Below are 13,201 nucleotides of genomic sequence, written 5' to 3'. Positions count from 1 at the left end.
ATGTGTAATCCAAAGATAAATAAGTTTGATATACACTATTAAGTTCAATTACATACTATCTAGCTGAAAATAACTGATTAGTCTAAATAGATATAAAAAAATTATTTAAGTTTCAAGTAAAAAATTAGTTAAGATTTATTCATTCAATTTAAAGTAATTAAAAGCACAGTTTATATTTTTACAAGCCTAAGCAATGAAGTGATGGAGTAAGTTAACTTTTAAATATTAAAAAACAAGATAATAAATGCTTTTTATTTATTAAAAAAAATAAAAATTTTCTCCCAATTTAAATTATTTAAAATTTTAATTACGTTAACTTTTAAATATTAATTAACAAAATAATAAATGCTTTTCATCAATTTAAAAAAAAATTAGAATTTTTTTCCAATTAAAAATTATTTACAATGTTAGTTATGAATACGGAAGGCACATAGAATGAAAACACAGTTATATATAGACATACAGTTAGATATAGATTAACAGTTATGAATAACTGTTAGGACTTGACGACAGTAATTAAAAAAATATTATTCTCTAAAAAGTATGGCAAAAAAGTGCTATGTGGTAATGCTAATTATGGTGGAATCAATGGTTTGGAAGTAATCTAATTCTAATTTCTAAATTATACCTAACCATAATCTAATAATGGAAGACTTAGTGAATCAAAAATGAATTAATGGTTGAAATTTCTAATTTATGTCCAACATTTATCTTACTTCCAACTAATTATGAGACATAGAGAAGTAAACTGTTCGGCGGTTGAATGAGTGTTTTGGAAGTGAAAGTGAATTAGAATAGTTTATATGAGTGTTATTTTTAATTTAAATTTAACCTCAACCTAATTTGACTAATCTAATGATGAACTGAGTTGTACAGAAGTAAATTAATGAGTGTAACTTAGATAGATGCCAACTCACAAGCCCTACTTTCTAACAATATCCACAGAGACAGCAAAATAACAATTTAGGTAAGCTTCATTTGTTCAATTTTGCCAACATGCTAAAAATTTTCGTTTCGCAAGCATCAGGTCGTATATAATTTTTACATAGTTGTAGCCAAAATCCTTGTAAATAAAATTCAAAAATAAAATTATAAAGCATAAAATCAGCTGCTTAAATGAGAGAATTTGGTAGGCATAAATTTTTAATGGTTCTAATCAAATAAAAGTTGACTAAAATATTTCTGTTGCAGAGAAATAGTTTCAGATAACTTCATCTTGTGAAGGAGAAAAAAAAAATCCTTAAACTAATTTAAAAATAACTACTGTAGGCAAAGCACTTTGGAGGTCAATTATTATATAGAATTTGTTGTGATTCCTTATCATTAAAGGTAGACTGACTAAAATATACCTCTTTAAGCGTCATAGTTTTGCGTGACAGCTGGGTCAGTTGAGCATCAAAGTTGGTTGTCATAAAATATTCACAGAAGCCCCAATTCTTTAGTATATTTTCAAGAGTCTTATTATAAATTTCATTTGTAGCTTGAGACAGAAGTTTGTAAAATACCTATTAGAAAATGATTAAATCACATGATTAGATTTTACCGTTTGAAATGAGGAAGATTATAAAAAGCTGACAACGATAAATGTATGATGATTAAAATGGTAGATATACATAAGATAATGTTTACATACACTCAAAAGCCTGTCTTGCATATTTTTAGACTTTGTTTTGACGATCGCATCAGCTAAAGTAATCTCCAGTTCAAAAGGATGGAAAATAGTAATATTTTCTTCTAACAAATTAATTAGACTGAAAAAAAGTGAAAAAAATATATTCAGATATTCACATTCAGATAATGGTAATTAATAAGCAAAAAATTAAACTAAATATAAAAGAGCTTGTTTTATTCTTACTTGTATTGTTCCCACAGTTGAGGATTTGAAAGAAGGCATTCTGCAGCACCTATGTAGTTATGTATAAAGATATATACAAAATTTAATCACAAAGACAGTTATATTTATTAAAACATTTTTGAAAAAAGTTTTAAGTTTATTATTAGAGGATAAGTAAGAGTTCATGGTACATTATTTTAAAACACTAAATGTAAACACAGCATTGATATTCAATTCGTAGATGCCAGAGGTTCATAAACTGGTAATATTTAAAAAATCTATGTAATCTTGGAAACTAAAATCATCACTACAATCCTTAATCTATCATTTAATTCTTCATAATTTTTCATAGATTTTATAACCTGATAAATATTTTTTTAATTATTCAATTTTTACTTTTTATTTTGCAAAGTTATATTTTACTACGCTAAATAAATTTATATTGATTTAAAATCAGGGACATATCATTTTTAAACTAAAATAAGAGGTAGCTAATAATAGAGCACAAATCACAAATGTCTGTACATCTTTTATTTCATTATGTTAATCTAAATTTTTTAGCAATATAATTAAAAGTATTTTTGATATATATTGTTAAGGCTAGTATTTAGAAATTATCGTTATTTGAGTGGTTTATTTATAAAAGAAAGAATAATGTAGGAAATGATTTACATAAATAAAGGAAAGTTTATCCTAGATGGTCTCTTAAAAGAAAAAAATCAAGGCTTAAGCAAAACATTTAAAAATGCTACATAATATACTTACGAGAAGCATACGGATAATGATGTTTAACAATGACTGTCAATAAAAGATAATAATTTTCTTTGTTCTTAATACAGCTGTTCAAATATTTCTCATTCAGATCAACAAGAGTTGTGTACGATAAATCATTTTGCTTCATGTCAGTATGAAAATCACTACAATAACTAGAAACTGTCTTTAATGATGATTTGCTTTCTGGGCTAGTCACAGACTTTGCCTTAAAATCCTTCAAAAAATTTTGTATAAGAAAAACTAAATAAAGTTCATTGATTTCCCAAGACATTATTTGGTAACCAGAATCCACTAAGCACTGGAAAGGTTTCTCCATATTTTGAAGAATCGCAGATACCATAGTGTCTCGAGTGAGGCATTGTACGAAGAGTGGCGTAAACAGATTAAGTTTTTCAACACAACTTCCAGCTACTTCATCCGTACTTATATTATTCACTAACTTCAAAATAGTTTTGATTCCATGAAAGACAACTTTTATAAAATTTATATCACACTTTTGATCGGATTCATTGGTTAAGTGTCTTAAAATGATGTCAAATATAGGTTGAAGATGTTCAGGGGCGGAGTTTTTCATGACAAATTCTTCATCTTCGGGACCGTCTTTGCCACCAGAGTCTGAATGTGGAAGACAGAAATTAAATGCAAAGTTAACTTCGGCATTTGATTTTGCAACAGACGTAGATGGCATTTCAAGTGTTTTCCTGATGGATGCTTGTAATGCCAAATGGCATGCATAGAACTTTATTTCTCCTTCACACTGCACTTCTAGTAGTTTTTTCAAAACAACTGAAAGGACATCAGGCTGTAGTTGGTGAGCACACTAAATAAAAAAATGCTATTTAATTAAAACAATTAGCACAAGATATTTATACTTCAATAGATAATATGGAAAAGTAGGTCAAATGACAAAATAGCCAGATAGAACGAAGCTAAAATTTCCAACTCATACACCTGTATAATCAAAAATATTAATAAAATAAAGATTAAGGCAAAAATACTCAAAATGTAATAATAAACTACACAAATATGAAAATTTTTGACTAGGAAGAGACAAAATGTAGAGGTGGTTGCTTAATCTGTACTAATTTTTGTCTTCTCCACTTACCATGCTGAGTCATAGAATTGGTTGGTTCCAACATATCAAATTTTTTACCAGAGCAAATGATTTGGAGCCTATGGTAGGTAAAAATTAACTGTTGTCTTTAACCATTAAATAAAACAAATGGTGATTAAAAAAACGTGAAATTATTATGAATATTTTATAACAATTTGCAAATTACTTCATTTCTTGCGAGTTTTCAGTTTATTTTTCATTTTAAGAACCAACCCTGCAATGTTTACCATTTTGAGAAATGCTTCAGAAGAAATGCCTCACATTATTAATAGCAACAGTTTTTAAAATTGTTTTTAATTTTCAATTTTTGAAACAGTAGCCACTCTTAATATATGCTACAACTGGTATAGTCAGTAACTAAATTCCTATAGTACCTACTGTATTCAAAGCCAGGAGCAAATAGTTATTAAACATCAAGAAAAAAATATGTTTGGATAAAATAAATATATATATACATATAAAAAAAATCAAAATTTCATTTTCCCTGTCAGAAAAAATATCGATATCATCAGTAACAGTATCAATCAACCAAATGTTTTGCACAAAGAGACTTTTTGAGTAAATTATTCTAAAAATGGAGTATTTTAAAACTTTGTATATGCAATGAAACAGCACTATCATACAGTGCAAAAAATAAAAAAAATAACACAAGTTTGATTTAATTAAACATTTTAATAAGCAATCTTCATTGTCTGAAAAGCATCATCATTGTTGAACTAAAAATGTTGAACGCTTGACTATCTTTTAAGTGCAGCAAATATTTTATGTTACTGGTGGAATGTTTGAACCATGAACTTTCTACAATCACATATAAAACTCACCTTAAGATATTTATATGCAATAAAGAGTTTTTAATTATTATTTAAAATTAATATTTTTTTAATAAATACAGACATGAGCGTGGGTTAAGAACAAAAAGTATGAAAATATCTATTAATTTACAAAAAAAAAAAAAAAAAAAAATTGAAACTATATTGCACAAAAAGAAAATATTTAAGTTACTTGTATATTTATTTAAAGTTTTATTATTATACGGGTACAATGATAGTATAGCAAACTGTCAAGTTTTACAAATAAATCATGATTAAAGAGAATAAAATAATAATAAAGTTTAGAAACTTAATTTTCCTCAGATTTAGAAAATTGGAAATTCTGCCAAAAATTGGAAGAATCTCCTTCTGTAATTTCTGTCATAAGCAAAACACTTTGAATTGTAAAATTTCGCAACCTAATAAATAAAATAACAATAAATGTCAAATTTGAAGGCAATTTGTTTAATAGTTTCTGAGAAATAAATGTTAAAAAAATTATTCTATTTAGGAGCACAATATAATTATTAGCTGATAAATGAACACTTGCTGTGCCTTGAAATTAAGATAGTATCAGATTTTTACCTCAATGAAATATTCACTCCAGTTGCACAGATAGTTCAATTGCAAGTAATAACTCCAATTTAAATTATCCACATCTAAAAAAATGGTCTGATAGAAATTATCTGCATCAGGACATGAAATGCTTTGAGACCTAAAATTGAAACACAGCATTGAAAGATAGTGATTTAAAATTATTTTTTAAAAGTTGCAAGAGGAAGAAGAAAAAAAAGCTTATAAAACCAAATATTCATAAGAAAAAAATTATGGAAAATCAAAACTTATACAACAAATAGGATCAAAATCTATAAAAAGACAGTTCTATACTTAATTACTCTAGCTTCTTAGATAAATTCTAATGCTCAATAGATAAAATGGATATGTCAAAAAAAGTCTCACTTAAAACAAATAAAAGTTTCTGTTCAGTCTGGATTACAGTTTATACAGCATGTTAATTTTGCAATTCAAACATTCAGTTTTACTTAAAAATGCATAGCAAGAAATATAGGTAATTTTATTAAAATACAAAGCATATAATATTTCACGTTTATTATTCCCCAATAATTCAATTCAACTAACAGAAATATAGTAGCTAAAGAAGAAATAATAGAAGCAAAAAGATCAATTTTAATATTACTCTATATTTTTAAACACTTTGATTATCTACAAAAAAAATAAAAAAAGAAAGAAATGTGTTCCATCACAAAAAGTAATCATAATGCTTAACTAATATATTGTATAACAAACCACTGTATCATTTAAGCACCAAAAAAAAAAAAAAAAAAACAATAGTATACAAATAGAGTATATCCAGTCAAATAATCTAGTGTGAAAGTGCCAGAGATTTTTTTACCCACTACTACACCCAAATCATTATGAAAGGAGCATGTCTAATCAATGTTTAAAAAAATAATAGTTTAATAATAATAGAAAAATAATAAAAATATTTCATTAATTCCAATTTAGAATGTTTCTTCATAGTCTTATTTCAGCTGTATTTGTTTTATAGCATGATAAATTTTTTGTGTATAAAGGGGTTTTTGTGAAAACAATGAAGAGAGGAAAAGGACATTTAAATAGTACAAAAGGTGGTTTTGTGCCACCTTTCCTTTTGAAAGGAACATGAGTAAAATGAAAATCTAAGAATTTTATCAAATTCAACTAATTTTCCAATTAAAGGGATATACTGTTTTCTTTTTTGAACAAGAAGATAAGAGTGTTTGATGTAAGCATAGCTCATACCACCATCTTTCTTGTTAGAAAAATAAGAAAGATTAAAAACATTATATTAATACAATTAATATGATAAATTCTTTTGTATACATATATATGCATACACAAGTAGATACAACTCAAAATTAGGAGAATGTTTAACATTGTGATGAGATTACAGATCTTACATTTAATATGCAGTGCAAAATGTTTAAAATAATTTGATTTAAAAAACTAATCAAGATGCTAAAAAATAAAAAATATTGCGTTATACAGAAACAAAATAAATAAAACATAAAAATGAAAAAAAAACAGTTTGGTTAGCGATTCTCAGAGAGCAGCAGTGTTAGACAATTCTTCTTATAGTCCAAAACTTGTTCTCTGTGACATATTTTTATGAAATGTCAATTCTCATCAAATGACAAAATACAGAATACTCTGAAAAAAAAAAGCGAAAACTGGTAGTAAAACCAGTTTATTTATACCTTGTTTTCAGGAAACTATCCCTGACTAACAACACTAATTAACAGTTAAATATCTTATGTAGATATACACATAGTAAAGCACTTATTATCCTTACCAATTGGGGGATCAAAGTAAATATGGATAAATAAAAAAAATCTGAATAATTGTTGAACAACTTTAAAAAACGGTTACGAGAAGGTTTGTACGTACCTTCTCTTCACACTTTTTGCTGGCTTAGGACAAGCAATTGTAGCTGAGCCTATTATAGCAAACTAAAAATAATATATTTAAAAGATTTAAATTTTGTAAAATTTTATTTTTACAAAATTTACTGACAGAATGCATTTCAAGATTGAGTGAGAATATTTAAAAGCTCTTTTCACCCACATTGAAACAAAAGAATGAATGAGAAGTTTCTCAAGATCTTCTAAAGACAAAAAAAAGTAATTTTCTTTATTCCTTTCAGATATTCAAAAAATAAAGAAGCATTTTCGGAAATTTTTTGGAAAAGATTGTCATTATCATAGTGTTTATAAAAATATTAATTAGAGCATTAGATGCAAGTCTTATTGGCGCACTAAGTAACACAAAAGAAACTTTTAGTTAAAATTACACTATATTGAAATTATTATCGATTATTTTATTAATAAAAGTCTATACAGTTTTAAAAATAATGAAGTAAAATAATTTTCAACAGCTAACGTGCAAGGACAAGAAAGAAACTCACTTTAACAAGTTGATAAACACAACAGCATGGCATCGTCTTTTGACACTTTGCTGTTGGTGAAAAAGCTCATGAAAAGTGTTGATACCATATAAATTACTTGTCATAGAATTGATCGTTGATGCTACAACCTGTGCAGCTGTACCTTCATCTTTTAAGCTGCAGGATCCTTGATTTATCTAAAAATAAAATTTTTGATTTAGTTATGAGAGGAACTTAAAGAGTTATTTCACTCTCTACAGCAAAAGAGAATTGCTTGAATTTCTCCTCCAATCCAGAGGTCAATAACTAAAAGATGCTACTGATTCGCACAAATGTTCATTGTTTCGTTTACATGTTTATGATTTCATTTAAGAAATAGTTAATAAAGAGAATTTAAATGAAAAATTATCTAGAGAATGTGTAATGTTATCATATGCTAGATAGATATGTCTATTATCAAGAATACGAGATAAAATTAATTGCTGCACATTGTAGGAATCTTTGACAAAACTTCAATTTTTACAATGTCCAAATTATTTCCACCCTAGTGATATCAGCTTATCTTGATGACCTGGAATCTTATTTTATTTATATGAATGCTGATTCTTTTGTTAACGACATTAGTTCCTTATCACCTCTCCTTAGCGAGTGCATTTTACCTTGATTTGCCCCTTTCAGCCACAGTGGTTTTTCTTGTTCTATTCTTTTTTATGTTTATTCTTATCCTTTTTTGATAACTGAAAGAAAAAAATATGCGAGATTCTCGCGCTGTAGTGAAAACACTGGTTTCTCATCTTTGGATTCCACTTTTTGTCGGCAACTTTATTTTTTTATATTTCAAATCACTTTCGTTACTTCTCATTTACGCCTGCCAAGTCTTAAGAGTGGATGCCTATTTTTGAGAACTTGAAGCATGTTGACTGTTGTTTTCAATCTGTATATTTTTGTAGCGAATGCAGTTTTTTTTAATCAAGTAATAACAGTACAGTAGGAATATTTGAAAAATATTTTGAACACTTTATTACAGTTCTGTTAATTTAACCATTATAGATGTCAAATGTAAGAGCTAATTGAATCATTTATGGGTGGGGGGAGTCATGACTATAACAAAAATTCTCATTTACAAAATTTCAGGATAAGTTTTTTTGTGCTATAATACGACTGAATGTCTTTTTTAGCCTATAAGATGTTAAGGGAGATAATTTCCTTTCAATGTTTTCTTAAAAAACTTCTACATCTTTCATTTAGTAATACTGTTCTACTGGTAAAAACTGGAACATATCAAAACAACTTTTTTCTCTTAAAATTTCATTATAAAATACTGTGGTTAGCAGTCAGCATTTTTTTAAAACAAAAATGAGCCACAGACTTTTAAAATTTCATTTTATTAACTAATATATATTTCTTTGTTTCTGTAACTCTATAAGTAATTTGTTGTATTTATTACAAGAATGAAAAAAATTATAAAGAATTTACTGAAAAATAAAAACTTTTATCAATAAAAATAAAATATTCATCATTTTACGTATTCAAAATAGGAATTACTGTTTACAAAACATATTTAACGCAGTTAATATAAAATGCTTGCATAATAAACAATTTTTTTAAGAAATATTTCAAGCTAAAAGTGTGAATTACTTTTTATATGACATAAACAAGGTTCGACTATAAATGCAAAAAATGTGATTAAGTTATTAGTTTTTATTAGTTAATTAGAAGTTCGTATGCATAAAAATGTTTTATAAGACAGTCTAATTTATTTTACATTTTAAAAAGGCTATATTTTCTTCAAAAGGCAAAAATTTTTTTTAAAGCATTGCTTTCATAAAGGAGCGAAATCAATAATTTTTACGATAAAAAAAGTGAATAAAATTATGATTCAAGTAGCAGATTTTAATATATTGACTTAATTACTTGAATTTTGTTACGTTATATTTTTAAAATACTTACTTGTATATCTTTCAAGCATTTAGATGAAGATATCAGAGAGTTACGCAGGAGATTGGTATCTTGTCTGTTTTCAAACATTTTACTATAAAAATATTTTCATTTTTAGTAATAAACACAAAAAAAAAAAAAACATTTAAAAATATACTAAAACAATAATATGAAAAAGTTAAAATGTCCTTTTTAACATTATTAATAAATAAAATAATTATATTTATAATAATTATGTTTATAATTTTCAAGAAATCTTGAAAAAAAAATGAATGAAAAGGAAAGGGTAATTTATATATAGAATTAATCTAGTGTTTTGAATGTTTATAAACAAAAGGGAAGATTTCCGTATCTAATCTGGTTCCAATGTGACCACGGTGTCTTGAAAATAACAAGGCAATACCAAACAAAAAAACAAAAAAAATCACAGAAGAGGCAAATTTGAAGAATAAAATACATAGCCAACTCCAAGCAAGCCAATAAATAAAAATGTATTCAACTTATTCCAAGAATAATGCAGTTTCACTTTAATGCCATATTATTTGCAGTTGGTATAATTAAGATCTGATATAGAAATATCACAAAATTAAAAAAATTTGTCCCCAGTAAAATATAGTGGAAAACTATAATACAAATATAATATTACCTGAAAAATGAAATTTCATTGTTGCAACCTAATTTAATTATATTTGAAACTTTCCAATGTATTATACTCATAATTTAGAAATGTGCATTTAAATTTGGTATTAGCTAATTATCAGGGTAGGCAGGTTTTTGACATGTGACAGTTTTTGACAGTTTAAACCATGGTTTAAACCGTCATGTCAAAAACTTCACTGTCAAAAATGTCAAAAACCTATATTCATATGTGCAATTTAATTAATACATAAAATTTATATATTTTTTAAAGAAGGATAGTGTTTCTAAATATGTTCTAGAAAAAATAAATTTAAAATTTTGAAGAAACACTTATATTTTGAATAGTAACCAAAATCTTGTACTTTTGAAAGCTCACATCTTTTGTAATATTATGTATTCATTTTCATGTGTTATTGAAAATCTGCAGTGATATTATTAAGAAATTTGTTTATAACCAAATTTAGTGTATAGTATAGATTATACTAAAAATTAGACATTTTTAAAGATAAACATTAGCAGTTTTGCACATTAGACATCTTTTAAAGAAAAATCTTTTTAATATTCTTTTAAATCTTCTTAATAATCTTTTTAACATAAGACAATACAAATTTAAGTGCTTTTTGTTAAATACACAGAGTAGTTAGTGTCGATTTACAATATATTCAGCCTATTCATTTACTATGCTGAAAATTTAGTTTATCCAAATACTTGTGAATTTCATTTTGCTGAATACTATATACATAGTTTTGTTGAATATCTAAATATTCAGCTGTTGAATAATTACTTCTTGCTTTCAAGATATGCATTATTTGTATTCTTAATACAAGTGGGGGAAAAAAATTAAGAGGTAAAAATTGTTTTAAAATGATAAGTGCAATAATTATAAATAAATATAATAAACAATATGAATTATATTTATCATTATTCACAAATATAACTACTTTTAAATTCAAATTAACATACTGGATAATAAAGATATTCGGTATAACATTAAAATTTTTTTTCATACACTTGTATCAAGTTTGTATTTATACAACATAACTTGTAAGTTCCTTATAAATATTAGTTATATGTTCCTTATATGTCAAAAATGCATAGTAATAAACTTTTATTTTCTTAAGTATCAAAAAAAAGAATTTTTTTTTTCAAAATATAAATATTTAAAAAAATTTTGTGCAAAATTTTTCTGCACATGCATTTGAATATAAATTACTGAGATTTTAAATCTGTTATTTTACCTTAATTTTAATTAAAAAAATATTTTAAAACCTGCTGATTACCTATAGTATAATTAAATTTCAATATAATGCATGGCAACTGTTGGTAGTTTTGAAGTTTATATATTTTTTTGGCAAACTTTAGTTTTTGACATTTTTGACGGTTTAAACCAGTATTATACCCTTGTCATGTCAAAAACCACTTTTTGACGTCAAAAACCCAACCCTGAATTATATACTAATTAAATTAATATTCTTATAAGTTATTGGCGGCATTAATTGTGTAATGTGCGTCTTAAAAGCAGACGAGATCATAATGCTCTAAGAAAATAAAAATTAAAAACTGTAACAAGATTCATAAAATAAAAATTTTAAAATATTTCTTGTGTGTGTTATGTTAATTAAATGAGCATTTTATTTGTATTAAAACCACTGTGCCAAACACTTCTCTTTTCAAAATTTCAGCATGTACTGCAGCAAAGGCACTAAGACTTTAATCACAGTCTAGCAAGTTAGTCAATGAAAACAAAGTGTTTGGTAGACAATTTCTTAGAAATGTTCATATTTGCAGGCTTTTACCGCAAAAAACATAGTTAAAAAATCATGCAGTTATAATTATTGTTGTTAAAATAAGTTTTGGTGCCATTTATACTTGCTCCAATTTTTTAAGTAACATTAATTAATCTAAAACTCTCTTAAAAAATAAAACTGGGAATTACAGACACAACACAATATGTTTCAGATCTACCAGCAAGTTTATAATTTGTTTGAGGTTAAAGTGCAGAATCGAGGGGCCCTTGATTTAACGACAAATTTTAAGGGAAGATTTCTATAACTTGATCTGTGACAGAATAATTGCCAAGTTTTGACAACTTCCGGGCAGTGGATCTTGAGAAACTAAAATAATTCATAGAAAGGGTATAACTTGTAGCCCCTCCCCCCTGGACAAATATTTACAAGTTTTTTTTTAAAAAATTTGCAGGTTTAAAATCTATTTGACATCTTGGCAATCGTAGTTGGTGCGCCAGATCACAATAAGGCAATATTCCAAATTTCAACTGTAAAATTTTGCTGAAAATCAGTTTCAGGTTGCCATGATATTCTTTTATTTCTGTCTCTCTCTTTAATGACAGCATCGGGTTACCACGAGTCCCATTTACCACTGTGTGATTGGTTCTGGGTTTATTTTCATACGTATATATACATAGGCATGTTTTCAAGACGCCAAATATCAGAGAGGCCGCCGACTCTACATTTTAACCTTTTACGAGAAAAAAGTTCAAATTTCTAAAAATTATTAATAAATAAGAATAAACAATGGGTTTATGGGTAGTAAAAACTAGACAGCTCATTAAATGTGCAAAATTACATAGAAATATGAGTTATAAAATATTTATCCAGTTCAGAAGAAAAAAATAAGTTACGAGAAAATGAGTCAAGCAAATATTTTAATTGCAATCAAGTCAGTTAAGGCACTTAATCTTGAAAGCAAGACGATAAGATAGTTTAATTTCGTTTTTCTATAACTTTACTTCAAAAAACTAAAAGCTTGATCATTTCAATTAATTAGCGTTGATAAGTAATGCGTTTAAAAAGTTAAAATCACAAAATTAATAATTACTTTAATATAACAAATAACACATTAGAATTTCAATTTCAGAAAGCCGGACTTAGAAGCCAAAGCAGCTATATTTTGAGTGTTGAGTATAGTAAAGTGCGGAGTGCTCTCGGCTTTCGCTTATAGCACTGCGTTTCAATAGGTAAGGCTTAATTTAGTCTATCAAGATTTATATGAGCTCTGAGGCTCTTCTTCAAATTCCGTTTATTATTAACCAGAAACGTTTATCTGTCATATATTTTTTAGCTTTATTTATATTTCTCTAATATAATGAAAAAGCATTTGGCTGCTTATATCTGTACTACTTATATTCT

The 13,201-nt window shown here is 26.3% G+C and overlaps 1 protein-coding gene across 1 annotated transcript in view; it reads right to left on the bottom strand.

Annotated features, from left to right (window-relative positions):
* The window catches only part of LOC107450508 (uncharacterized), a 27,848-nt gene extending 14,647 nt beyond the window's left edge, over nt 1–13,201 (bottom strand). Inside the window, exons 1-8 of the mRNA XM_087154170.1 lie at nt 12,891–13,201; nt 9,426–9,507; nt 7,497–7,672; nt 5,117–5,246; nt 2,600–3,428; nt 1,856–1,904; nt 1,634–1,751; nt 1,350–1,505 (exon numbers count right to left, since the gene is read on the bottom strand). Coding sequence (XP_087010296.1) covers nt 1,350–1,505; nt 1,634–1,751; nt 1,856–1,904; nt 2,600–3,428; nt 5,117–5,246; nt 7,497–7,672; nt 9,426–9,503 — 1,536 coding nt within the window. The 5' untranslated portion in view covers nt 9,504–9,507; nt 12,891–13,201. The remainder of the gene's footprint in view (nt 1–1,349; nt 1,506–1,633; nt 1,752–1,855; nt 1,905–2,599; nt 3,429–5,116; nt 5,247–7,496; nt 7,673–9,425; nt 9,508–12,890) is intronic.

The sequence above is a fragment of the Parasteatoda tepidariorum genome, chromosome 10 (assembly GCF_982258835.1).
Source record: "Parasteatoda tepidariorum strain Cologne lab strain chromosome 10, Ptep-v5.0, whole genome shotgun sequence".
Taxonomy (NCBI): Eukaryota; Metazoa; Arthropoda; class Arachnida; order Araneae; family Theridiidae; genus Parasteatoda; species Parasteatoda tepidariorum.
The sequence above is the reverse complement of the archived record's forward strand: the minus strand, read 5'-3'. Positions and strand labels throughout refer to the sequence as shown.